Raw genomic sequence first — 13,852 nt, forward strand, 5'->3', positions numbered from 1 at the left:
TGTAGAAGTCAACTTTTTAAAATCTAGGATCAAAGCCTCCTTGTTTCTTGTCATTCAAGCAGGATCCAGACTTCTTTTTGGTTACCATGTTGATCATTACTATTGCTTTGACCAATAAAACTTTTATTGCACCAGAGGGGAGAGGTTTGGGTGGAATGTACTAAGGATTATGTATATATATCTACAGTACTTAAGTTGTGTGCACACATAGGATTGGGGTTTGTGTGCATAAATATGTTGGATTTTAATGGAGACCAACATTCAATTTTCCTTTTGACCACACTGATATGGGCTGATCATTCTTTCTCCAGTCTTCTGTACAAGATAGGAGCATTGACAAAAAAGACAAAACAAAACACAGAATAAAATGACACTAAATGATCCTCATTTTACCCTTAAAATATCTTAAACCTACATATTATAAAAATATACAAACCTATTCAATTCTTGTAAAAATACATTTTATATTAACGTTATTCTACCTGAGAAATTTCTATTACCGTAAGTTCCTATTAATGCTTAGAAAAAAGACTGGGTAGTGAGGCAGCCCAAGTTACTATAATGACCCCAAACAATTTACCTTCACAACTTGGAAAGTGGGTGGCTACCATGTTGATATTTTTTTTATCTTTCACCCCATGGATGTCCCTGAAAGGGGCCTAAATATCACAAAGTGAGTGGAAATATTTTCCTAATACAAATTTTGGAAAAAGACATTTCCTTTTGTGTGTAATTAATAACAGAATCTTTAAGCATGATTGAAGACTAAATATTGTTTTTGCTGTTTATTTTGTAGTATTTTACCCTCATTATTTTTTCCATTACTATTCATACACCAATGTTAAAATTCCACTCACCTAAGGAAAGATTTAACTGGATAAATTTTAGAAACAGCAGGGTCTTCTTTGTAGGTAAAATGACCTGCTGAACGACTGGCTGAATCAATTTTCATTTCAACAAGGCATTCCAGTGCTTCTCTTTGAAAAGGACTGTAACATTCTATGGTATTAGCAGCCACACTGTAAGAAAAAAATAAAGAATTAAAATAATTCTTACTATAATCAAGGTCACAAGATATATTTTCAAAAAGTCTGAGAGTATGAAATGTTACTCATGAGAATCTTCAAAATCTATGATTAAACCATAATTTCTAGGTCAAATATAATAGAACTTAACTATGGCTTAACCAACTCTGTCCAATTACACCACATCAACATAGAAGCTAGAAACTAAAGTACATAGAAAGCTGCAAGGCTACGGGGTCAGAGAGGCTAAAAAGACTGAATTCAGAAATCTCAGTTGTCTAATTACCGTCAACTACAATTCTAACATTTTCTGTTACTACATTAACATGATAAAGAAATGAATCCAAGAAGTACATGTCAATTTGGGCAAATACCCGACATTAGCAGCATGGCTAACATTGGAATACAATTCCATGTTACAGTGTGTAGTGTAATGTGATATAACGTAATGTAATGCAATGTAATGATGCAAAAGTCAATCTAACTCTATGTTACAAAAGTAGTTCCTCACTAATATTTCCTGCTTTCAATGAGGAAAAGTATAACATCTTCAAATGTAATTTTTATGTAAACTTTCATGTAATTACTGTTATTTACCTCTATTTAAAAGAGAATATTGTTGAAAATGCACCCCAACAGGCTTGGCAGTGCATGCTTGGGACCGCCACTGATCAAATATCTAGGGCAAGAGGCAGGGATATCTGGAAACTCAAGGTTACAGGAGAAATTGTGTTGGAAGACCCACCCATTTTAAACACACGTTTAATAAACATTAAAAAGGGCAAAGGTCTTCAATTGCACGGTCCTATAGTACATGAATGAGGGGCTATAAGTTATGCATTTTATACCAACATGTGGAGGTAGTTAGCAGTGTCATGTTTCTGGGTGTGCAGCTAACAAGTAGGCTAGCTTGGTCACTCAACAGTGAGACACTGGTGAGGTGGGCATAGCAGCACCTGCACTTTCTGTGTCTCATGAAAAAAGTGTATCTTCCTTCCCCTGTCCTTACCACTTTCTATAGACAATCAGTCAAAGGCATCCTGTCATATTGCATTTCTGTCTGGTTTGAAAGCATTATTGCTTCGGAAGAGGAAGGCGGTACATAGAGTGGTGAGGATGGCAAAAAATATTATACACTTCCTTCTCTCCAGGACATAGCATATAAGCGATCCTTGAGCAGGGTCTGCAGTTTTGCCTGGGAGGCTAAGCATCCTCTTCTTGACCTGTTTTCTTTGTTACCTTCTAGGAGGTTTTGTGTTATTTGAAGTAGATTATCTAGATTTGTTTTGTTCCACACAGTATCAACCTTGTGAACTCTCGTTTCCTTTTTCTGCTATGCATTCAAAATGGACAGTGATTTCTCTCTCTCTCTCTCTCTCTGTGTGTGTGTGTGTGTGTGTGTAGCATGTGTATATGTGTGTTATGTATGTGTATGGGTAGATATATACTTTCTTTTAAGAGCAGGCAACAGAATTTAATTTTTAATGTGTACCAGTGTACTCACAGTAAAAAAAATTACAATAAAGGTTATTTTAATCTTAAAAAATATTTTAATCTTAACATGTTTGCAGTATGTAAGTTTCTGTCATCCACATTTAAATTTTGTTTGTATTTGGTCTTGTTAATTTTATCCTGCAAAAGTTTATTGTTTAAGAAGATGTAAAGAAAAAAAAGATATCGCTAACACTTTAAGATTGCCTCCACAGTCACAAAATGAATGCATCTATAATAGTTTAGCTTCAATAGTAATATAAACAGTTTGCCCACTTGTTACAAAATCCAGAAGAAAATAGGAAAGGTGAAAAGAAGTTTGGTGATTGCTGTCAATTTATCATTCAAGATGTGTAATTCACTAAATACAGTTTTTGTTTTCCTTCTTGTTTAATTCCATGGAAGAATCAGATTACAAAAGGAAATGGCAACCCTTTCCATAGCTCGATGTGGAAATTTGTAGTCCAGCATATCATGTGGGTATTAGATTGGGGGAGGGGGTGCTCCCCCCAGAAAGAATCAACTGTTGAACCTGAAGAGAGATGCTATTGCTACTGGAGTTCAACAGAGAAGTGATCAGGCAGTGTCAGGCAATTGTTAAAACCCAATTTTAACATTTGTTTAGTGTGCTTTACTTTTAAAGCACTGTGAGGATTGTAGGTTAGAGGGAAGCCAGAAAAAGGGAGATCCCTCTCTCCCCCATCCCCCTGCTTTTCAATTCACCCTCCTTGAATGTTAAAAGGACACTTCTTCCCCCTACCCCATTCTTTCCTGCTTACTTATTTGGGAAAAATTAATCTTTCCAATTAGGTGTTAGAATGACAGCACTGCTTTGTTGGTTGCTAAGCCAAACACACATTATAATAGAGCCTTTCATTTTAAATCAAGGCTTGGCTTTATAGTTTCTGCACTGCACCTCAGTTTAGGACTAGTTAGCCATATTCGCCTCCCTGTTGCAAAAGCTTCACTGGAAAATGCCATGACTGAGACAGGGAGATTCAGGATAAAATCTGTACTCAATGGAAGAAGAGCGTGATAGCTATAGAGGCTAGATTATTTTAAGTTTACCACCAAAATGGTCGCAGAAGTACCATCAGTTGGCCATGTGGATGAAGAAACAGAACTCTGTTTTTAGGAAGAAGCTGTTTCCCCAGAAAAAGTGGTAGTGGTAGTGGATGTACTGAATGCTTACCTAGCCAACCTATTCCACTATGTTATGAACCCAGAAAGTGAGGGTTAGGAGGTGAGATGTTTCTTTCCTCATGGTAATGATGACCCCCCCCAAAAAAACAGCAACTCATTCACCATCCCTAAAGCAAATATACTGCAATCTCAAGAACAGTATTGAGTGGGACTACTTCCAATCTGACCCCATAGTCCTATGCCAAAATGCCTAAGTAGATAAATAGTAAGGACCGAATGTTTTTTGATACAGAGAAGTGTAGATTTAGATACCATGCAACTGTTCTATGCACTGCTAGCAGCAAAAGGCAAAATTTGCTCTGTACTAGCAGCACATGAAGCAATTCTAAGTGGGAAATAGCAAGGTAATTAAAAATAATCAATTGTGCAAGTTATTAAAAAGATTATTGCTTTGAACCACAAGCCCTTCAGCACAGTGGCAAATGTTAGTTTTCAGCGTTTTGTCCAGTTGTTTGTCCTTAATTAAAGAACTTTTCAGCAGGAAGATGGTATTCCTAGATCAGGGGTGTCAAACTCAATTTCACTGAGGGCCACATCAGCATTGCGGTTGCCCTCGGGGGGCCAGGTGGGTCTGGCCAGGGTAGGTGTGGCCTACTGGGTGGGCGTGGGTGGAGTGCATGTGGCCTACTGGGTGGGCATGGCCAGCTCTACATCAGTCGCATCAAGGGTGCCTATAGGGGTCTGGGCAGGAGTGGGACAGATCTGAGGGTCTCTGGCAGAAGTGGGTGGATCGGGGCAAGTGCCAAGGCATGGTCCACTGGAGGAGCCTCACTGTTCCTCTCAGGCCATGGGGGGGGGGCTGGACAGTGGTGCGGAGTGCCCGGATCCTTGGGCAGCAGAGGTCAAACGCTTAGCCCTCAAGGACCCACGGCACTAAGCCCAGCCCCACTTCCCCAAGGGGGCGCCCAGCTGCACTTACCTCCTTCTCAAGGCTCCTGCTGCTGTGCTTGCTCTCCTTACCCAAGTTGTTCATGATGGGTTCGAGGGCAAAGTCAGAGGGAGGCCCACTCCCTCTCCATGTGAGGAGACCTAGCTTTGTATCCAAAGCTTCCTTAGCAATAGGATGGGAGACTCCCAGGATAGGCCAGGAGGAGGGGGCAAGGGGATGGTGAAAAGGCAGCAGGGCAGGACTAAGGCAGGACTTCCCTCAGACCCTCCCTCCCTCTCCTTCCTTCCTTCCAAAATGAAGAAATGCACCATCGCCTGGAAGTGGCCAGCACATGGCTCTTGCCTACTTCACATATCCGGCTTGGTGGGCTCTGGGGGGGGGATGCCATGAACAGCGCAATGCTGCCCAGCCTCCAGCCTGCCCAGTTTCAGCAGGCAGTGGGACACTCTCCTCACAGCACCAAGAGGCTGAGCTGGGTGGCACGAATCTGAAGAGAAGAGCAACGCTGCCAGCCCGCCCAGTTTCGGCAGGCAGCGGGGCGCTCTCCTCACAGCACCAAGAGGCTGAGCCGGGTGGCATGAATCCAAAGAGAAGAGCAACGCTGCCAGCCCCCAGCCTGCCCAAAGTAGGTATGTCCACGTGCTGGCCACTTCCAGGCAATAGTGCATCTCTTCATTCCTCACAAAGGGTGATACCTCCCCAGCGGGCGCCCAGTGGGCAGGGCCGACGTGGCAGGGGCCAGTCCCTTGCTGTTTCCAGACATCCTTGTGGAGCTAAGACTGAATGTGTTTCAGCATAGATGGCCACTACGAAATTGTATATTGGCTCCTGGCCGGCCTGGGCCAGGGCCAAGGCAGCGGGAGGCATTCCCTCACTGTTTCCAGGATGGCTTCGCGGGCCACATGAAACCACTTTGCGGGCTGGATCTGGCCCCCAGGCCTTGTGTTTGACATGCCTGTCCTAGATCATCTAACCTAGGAGAAAAGTTCACCTGAGATATATACATACATACATACAAACATACATACATACATACATATATTTGTGTAAATTACTAACAAAGAATTAAGGGAGACTGAAGATTTGCCCCATGTTTTGGGGCCTAGCAAGGTAATCTAAATAGTTAACATTTGACACATATCTCCCTTGCAGAAGCTAACAAAGCGAGAGAGATCCTGTGGCTCAAGAGGTAAAAACAACTGCCTAATGTGCAATCAGCCCAGGTTCGAATCTCAGAAGGGTATGGCTGACTGATGAAAACTAATAAGTTAGAAATGCATTTCAGTCTCCCTTAATTCTTTGTTAGTAATTTACACAAATATATGAGCTGTCCGGTGTGACTACTGCCTGTTCGATGGCCTTCAAGATAGGCTGAAAACAGGAAATAAAGATTTGCCCCATGTTTGGGGCCTAGCAAGGTAATCTAAACAGTTAACATTTGACACACACACACACACACACACACACACACACACACACGTGTGTGTGTGTGTGTGTGTGTGTGTGTGTGTCAAATGTTAACTATTTAGATTACCTTGCTAGTCTCCCTTAATTCTTTGTTAGTAATTTACACACACACACACACACACACACACACACACATATATGTATATGTATATGTATATGTATATAATTTATTTATTTTGATTTATATACCGCCCTTTCCCGAAGGACTCAGGGCGGTTTACAGGGTATTTAAAACAAGAAATACAAAAGTTAAAAACAATTTAAAAATTACATCAATCCCTGAAAAAAGTAAAAACTCCAATTAAATTAAAATTAAAATTCTCAGCCTGGGCCAGAGAGCTCGAAGACCCAGGTCTTCAGGTCCTGGTGGAATGAACAGAGGTCGGGGGCAGTCCTGAGCTCCACGGGGAGCTGGTTCCAGAGGGCAGGCGCACCCACTGAGAAGGCCCTCCCCCTGGGTGTTATCCGCTGGCAATCTTTTACCGGCGGCACCCTGAGGAGACCCTCCCTGTGGGAGCGCACTGGACGAAGGGAACTTGATGCTGGCAGCAGGTGTTCCCTCAGATATCCCAGACCCAAGCCATTTAGGGCTTTATAGGTCATCACCAGGACCTTGAATCTCACCCGGAGGGCAACCGGGAGCCAATGCAGCTCGCAGAGTAGAGGTGTTACATGGGAGTATCTGGAAACTCCCATCACAACTCGCGTGGCCGCATTCTGCACCAGCTGAAGCCTCCGAGTGGTCCTCAAGGGCAGCCCCATGTAGAGAGCGTTGCAGTAGTCTAAACGGGAGATCACGAGCGCATGAGTGACTGTGCGTAGGGCATCGTGGTCCAGGTAGGGTCGCAACTGCCATACCAGGCGAACCTGGGCAAAAGCCCCCCTGGTCACGGCTCCTATATGGTCTTCAAAATTGAGCCGGGAATCAGTTGCGAGCCCTATCAACGGGGGGTAACACCTCACCCCCTATCGTTAAAGATGGAATGGCCTGGTTAACCCGATATGCCGATATGCACAGCCACTCAGTCTTGGAAGGATTGAGACGAAGCCTGTTTCTCCCCATCCAGACCTGGACTGCCTCCAGGCAACGGGACATCACGGTGAGGGCATTGCTGGGTTGGTTCGGGGTGGAAAGAAAAAGTTGGGTATCATTAGCGTACTGATGATACCCCACCCTGAAACCACGAATGATCTCACCCAGCGGCTTCATGTAGAAGTTGAACAGGAGGGGCGAGAGAACCGACCCCTGAGGAACTCCACAAACGAGAGGCCTTGGGGTGGACCTCTGCTCTCCTGTCTACACCGACTGCGAGCGGCCCAGGAGATAGGAGAACCACCGTAAAATGGTGCCTCCCAACTCCCAGAGACGCCGCAGTAGGATACCATGGTCGATGGTATCAAAAGCTGCTGAGAGATCTAATAGGACTAGGACAGAGGAACAACCCCTGTCCCGAGCCCGCCAGAGATCATTCACCAGTGCGACCAATGCCGTCTCCATGCTGTGTCCGGGCCTGAAACCCGATTGGTACGGGTCCAGATAATCAGTTTCCTCCAGGAACAGAGGAAGCTGATGCGCCACCACACTCTCAACAACCTTCAACAAAAAGCGAAGGTTGGAGACTGGACGATAATTATTTAAAACAGCCAGGTCCAGGACAGGCTTTTTGAGGAGGGGTCTTACCACCGCCTCCTTCAAGGTGGCGGGGAAGACACCCTCCTTCAAAGAAGCAGTTATTACTGCCTGGAACCAGCCTCGTGTCTCCTCCCGGGCCGCATAAACCAGCCAGGAGGGGCACGGATCCAACAAACAGGTGGTGGAGCTCAGCCTCCCCATGATCCTGGGAGATACCTGGTTGAGTTTGGGTAGAGCCTGCTTTCTAACCCCTTCTTCAACAAAAATGAATATCATCATTACAGGCACAATAATTGCCACCAAACCTTTTGAAAATAGGTTTTGATTATTATGTATGGACTGTGATTAAGTACAGGTAATCCCTGAGTTATGAGGGGTCACTTAGTGCCCATTCAAAATTACACAACAAGCGCCCCTTTAGTGCTTACGAGCAAGTTCCCAAATCATGAACAATGCAGCACCACGGCAGTTGTTTGCCCTTATGAATGACTGCAGAGGCTCTGCAACATTCACCCTATTCCCCCCTCCCCTTGCAACCAACAACTGCTTTGCCTTCCTGCCGCGCCGGACTCTCTCACCTTGCAAAAATCCTCTCTGCCACGGTTTCTTTCCCTTTGAGGGAAAGGAGAGTCGGCTTGAAAATGCTTTTTGCACTGAGAATGGAAGTTTCTGGAGTCTGTGATCTTGTGCAAGTGTTTGAAGTTGCACCAAATCGCAGATCTCAGAAACTTTCATTCTCTATGCGAAAGATGTTTGCAGTGCCTGTCTTCTGCTCCTGCCCCCAACTCCTCTGTCTGAGGGCAGGCCTGAAGACTTCAACTGAGGGAGAAGGCCAGGCACCTCATACCTGCATTCAGCCCGCTGGAGCTCACCGTGCTGGGAGAGAAAGAACAGAACAGAGGTTGGAGAGGCTTCTTTGTGCCTCTGAAGGTTGCATCCAGACCTCGGGGGCTGCTCCAAGCCATTGCCACTGGGAACAAAGACCAGGGGAGGCTTCTGCATGGCTCCTGAGGCATGCAGAAGCCTCCTCCGACCTCCGTTCCAGGTGGCAATGGCTTGGAGGATGCCTCCAAGGCCTGGAGCCGACCTCTGGAAGCATGCAGAAACCTTTCCCAATCTCCATTCTGGGTGGCACTAGCTTGAAGGAGGACTCTGAGGCTTGGATCCGACTTCTGGAGGCTCTGTTCCGGGCAGCAGCAGCTTGGAACTGTCCTCCAAGGTCTGAATATGACCTCCAGAGGCAGGCAGCTGCGTGGCTGTGGAGTTGGGGGGAGCAGGAGGCAAAGAGCATGAGAAGTCAGGCATCCATTCTCTGCAAAAGAGGATCAGTGCCTGAACTTGTGGGATATTACTGCACCTAGGTCAGGGGTCGGCAACCTAAAAAAGAAAAAGAGCCACTGGGAACCGGTTCCATCACAAATTAAAAAAAGAGGGAGCCGCGTGCGTGTGTCCATGCACGCGCATGCGCAAAAAGGTTTTTTGCGCATGCGCGGACGCACGCGGCTGCCATTTTTTAAAAAATGAGATGGAACCGGTTCCCGGTTGCCCGATGGCGACGGCCCGTCTGCAAAGCTGCCGCTTTCGGCAGCTTTGCAGACGGGCCGTGGCAGCTTCCGCAAAGAGCGGCGCCCCTGCCCATTCCGAGAGGTGCGCGCGCACCTCTCCGAACGACCGGAGGTGCGCGCGTACCTCCGCGCGAATGGGCAGCGGTGCCGCTCTTTCAGGAAGCCCGCCGCGGCCCGTCTGTGAAGCTGCCGAAAGCGGCAGCTTAGCAAACGGGCTGCGGCAGCTTCCGCAAAGAGCGGCGCCCCTGCCCATTCCGAGAGGTGCGCGCGCACCTCTCCGAACGACCGGAGTTGCGCGCGCACCTCCCCAAACCTTTGGGGAGGTGCGCGCGCACCTCCGTGCGAAGGGGCAGCGGCGCCGCTCTTTCAGGAAGCTGCCGAAAGCGAAGGGGCAGCGGCGCCGCTCTTTCAGGAAGCTGCCGAAAGCGGCAGCTTCCTGAAAGAGCGGCACCGCTGCCCGTTCGCGCGGAGGTACGCGCGCACCTCCGGTCGTTCGGAGAGGTGCGCGCGCACCTCTCGGAATGGGCAGGGGCGCCGCTCTTTGCGGAAGCTGCCGCGGCCCGTCTGCTAAGCTGCCGCTTTCGGCAGCTTCACAGACGGGCCGCGGCGGGCTTCCTGAAAGAGCGGCACCGCTGCCCGTTCGCGCGGAGGTACGCGCGCACCTCCCCAAAGGTTTGGGGAGGTGCGCGCGCACCTCCGGTCGTTCGGAGAGGTGCGCGCGCACCTCCACCCATTCGGGGAGGTGCGCGTGCACCTCTCCAAACGGGCGGTGCCACTCTCCATTTGGAGAGGTGCGCGCGCACCACTGCCCGTTGGAAGAGGTGCGCGCGCACCGGGCGGCTGGGAGCCGCAAGAGACGGCTCAAAGAGCCGCATGCGGCTCCGGAGCCGCAGGTTGCCGACCTGTGACCTAGGTGCTTCCATCGACTCTCCTGACCCTGAAAAGCAGGAACTGCAGCAGAGAGGAGACAGATCTTTTCAAGATAAGTGAGTCCGATGCGGCAAGAAAAGAGGTGGAAGCATTTATTTTTTATTTATTTTTATTACATTTATATCCTGCCCTTCTCCGAAGACTCAGGGCGGCTTACAAGCTTAGCAGTAGCCTTCATTCTATATATATGCCTGCTTGTGAGGGCTTTCACACACACCCCAAGCGGCATTATTACAAAGTCAGCTTATTGCCCCCAACAATCTGGGTCCTCATTTTACCTACCTCGGAAGGATGGAAGGTTGAGTCAACCTTGAGCATGAGGTAACTTCGCAGATCGGGGAGGCTTTGGGGGCCTGTTCCATCACCCGTGGCCTTCCCCACTCAGATATCTCATGTGCATTTAAGGAGGCCCTTGTGTCTTAACGAGCAGGGAGTGATCTCGTTTGAGTTATGAGATTCATTCCCACAAATGTTATGAATGGAATGGGCAAGCTCCATTACATTCGTAACTCGAGGACTACCTAAACCATGGTGAGTTTGGTCTATCCCAGTGGTGGCGAACCTTTTAGAGATTGAGTGCCCAAACTGCAACCCCAAACCCACTTATTTATTGCTGGGTGCCAGGTGGGCGTGGCCCACTGGATGGGTGTGGCTGTGGTGTTCATGGAAGATTGGGTGGGTGTGGCCAAGGTGGGTGTGGTCATCTCAATGTTGCTCGTGGGGAGGGACATCTGTGGGGGGGTGGGCAGGGTTAGGGGAGCTCCAGGAGGTCTTTGGCAGGTGGGGCGGTAAGCAGGAGACTCATCCTGTGGCTTGAGGCGAGGCAGGGTGGGGGTGCCATTGCCATGGGGCAAGGCAAGGACTGGGGCAGCTGCTGCCTGACACCATCGGCCCCTGCACACAGAGGCCAGCAAGCGCCCGTGCCATAGGATCACCACCACTGGTCTATCCTGATTTTTGATCCCTCACCTGAGGCTAAAATGGCTGCTTGACCAGGATGTGATCCTAATTCAACTGCAAGATGTATATGCCATTTCTAGTGCTTTGCCAAGGAGAAGAAAAGCATCTTTTGTTAGTTTAAACAGCACCAAAATTTGGAGCATTTTGCACTCTCTGAAGAAGTCAGAAAAAGCCAGAAAATACATATATCCTATTAAGGGCAGTCATTTTTCAGTTCTAGTTAGATCTAACAATGGTTTCTGTGCTACAGTATATCTATGCCTTTGCAGTATAGAGTAGCCAAATTTGTAGACATAGGTTTATACTCTATACTTTACATTCTAAGCTTTCTCTTCCTCCTTTCCAAGTCAGTAGCTATTTAGGCTGCTTTTACAGTTCTGTCAAGCTGGGAATCACTGATTCTTGTCTTGTGAGTTTCATTTCTAAAAGAGATATTTTGTTCTGGAGATAAAATATATTTCTCATTTGGTTTAGAGCTCCAGGTTTACAATTTATTTTAAAAAATAAAAATCAGCCCCATTATACCTGGTTAGGCTGCACTGCTTTTTGCAGATAGAAATTTCTTGCGAATTCCCGCTGTTTAAATATTCCCCAGTTAATGTCAACAATGTTCCGCCAGATCTTGGACCATAGTTAGGAGAAATCTGCCTTATTCTCGGATCCTGCATATGGAACAATATTTTATTTGTTATTTAAACCACATACAAACACATTGAAATAAAGATAAAAGAACTATTAAAATGAAATTATATAATTATAAAATAGTAGTCTTTTACTTACCACATAAGAAAATGTATTGAAAGAGGTATTAGCTTGTCCATTTGAAACACTGCTTGAAACATTAAAACGTGTGTTCTTTACAGGCCCAAGCTTGCATTCCAGTCTTCAATAAAAAGAAATGTATTACTAATAAAGAAGAATATTTGTAGCTCAAGATTGACATGAGGGTTCCTTGGTGCTCTCTGAGTTTGCTCGTTTTCTTGCAGATGTTTCATTACCCAAACTAGGTAACATCATCAGTGCTAGTAGGGAGTGTGGTTTGCTGTCAGTTTATATTCTAGTGGCTTGCCTGTCAGTGCTGGTGGGGGTGGTCTTATGGATTCTTTGATTGGGCTGTTTGCTGGCTTCTTTGGCAGTTTCTTGATTGGCATATTGTTTACTTGGCATATTGGCAGATTGTTTACCTAACTCCAAAGTTAGCATCAGACCAACAATCAAGTAAACAAAACCCCAATCAAGAAACTGCCAAAGAAGCCAACAGCAAACAGACCAACCAAAGAATCTCTAAGACCACCCACACCAACACTGACAGGCAAGCCACTAGAGTATAAACTGACAGCAAACTGCACTCTTACGAGCACTGATGATGTTACTTAGTTTGGGTAATGAAACACCAGCAAGAAAACAAGCAAGCTCAGAGAGCACTAAGGAACCCTCACAAATATATTAATCATAACTAAACAAAACAAAAAACCAGAACCTCATAAGTAAACTGCAACATAAATAAACAGACCAGCCAATATGTTTGAATATGACAAATCAGTAAAATAAAAATACCTTTGAACTTACAGGTGGTTCAGAAATAATTGGTGGGCTATATCTCGATGACTGATTGATAGAATCTATCAATACACATGTATTTATTTGTAATCATCTTTTTTAAAATACACGATAGAGCAGTACAATTATTTAAAAAGTATCATCTTAAGAGTTTATAAGAAAAATATCTTCCACTGTATATATTCAAAGAGCATCATATACTGTAAAATAAAGGGATTAGCTAGTGCTTTCTCCTTTAAAAGTTAATTCCTTTCTTAAAATCATCCTTACACTCAATTATTGCTGTAGAAAAAGATAGCTTTTCAATAAGTGATTGGCTTCACTCAACAATCTATACAACCTTAAAGACAGATATGCTTGGTGCTTCAATCCACATTAACATTCCTAGTTAGTAACTGGGCCTGTATGAAACAGGCATATGATTTTGTATACTAAATTCATGTCACGTTGGAGAAAAGCGATCTACTGAATATTTCATTCACTGTTTTAGCTTAATAAATAACATTAGATTAAAATTAAAAAAAAATCCAAAAGAAGACAAAAAAGGACAAAAAACACAAAACAATAAAAACATTTTAAAAAAAGGTTCATAATCCCCCCCACCACATATACAAATATTATGCCCTCTAGTTGATGAATACCTTACTACAACATTAGTTCTCACCTCTTGTAATACAGGACCTCTTTAAACAACTAAATCTAGTTGCACATTTTTGAATGTTGTATTCAACATAGTTCAAAATGGTTAAAATACAACATTAAAAAATTGAAATATTTTTACTATAGACGTATTCATACAAATGGACAGATAATTCAATGTAGTCATTAAAGCACTAGGCTAGAAACTGTGAGGTCTAGTCCTGCTTGATAGGAAGAGAGCTGAGTGACTTTGGACAAATCACTTTCACTCCATCCAAGGAAGAAGGCAACAGCAAACCATTTCAGAAAAAAAAACTTTGCCAAGTAACTTCAAGGACTAGTCCAGGTAGTCACCAGGAGTCAACATTGACACAAAGGCACCCTGTCCTCAAAATCATATGAATGATTTACACTATTTTTCTGGATGAAGTTCATCCAAACAATGGAGAAAGAAAAAGAGAGAAACATCAAATTAAAATACAATTAATCC

General features: G+C 45.3%; 1 protein-coding gene across 1 annotated transcript in view; it reads right to left on the reverse strand.

Moving 5' to 3' along the window:
* The window catches only part of MET (MET proto-oncogene, receptor tyrosine kinase), a 216,442-nt gene that overhangs the window by 74,144 nt on the left and 128,446 nt on the right, over positions 1–13,852 (reverse strand). Inside the window, exons 7-9 of the mRNA XM_083366679.1 lie at positions 11,944–12,046; positions 11,689–11,825; positions 858–1,019 (exon numbers count right to left, since the gene is read on the reverse strand). Of these exons, the coding sequence (XP_083222805.1) occupies positions 858–1,019; positions 11,689–11,825; positions 11,944–12,046 (402 nt within the window). The remainder of the gene's footprint in view (positions 1–857; positions 1,020–11,688; positions 11,826–11,943; positions 12,047–13,852) is intronic.

Source organism: Vipera ursinii (genome assembly GCF_947247035.1).
Source record: "Vipera ursinii genome assembly, chromosome: 6".
Taxonomy (NCBI): Eukaryota; Metazoa; Chordata; class Lepidosauria; order Squamata; family Viperidae; genus Vipera; species Vipera ursinii.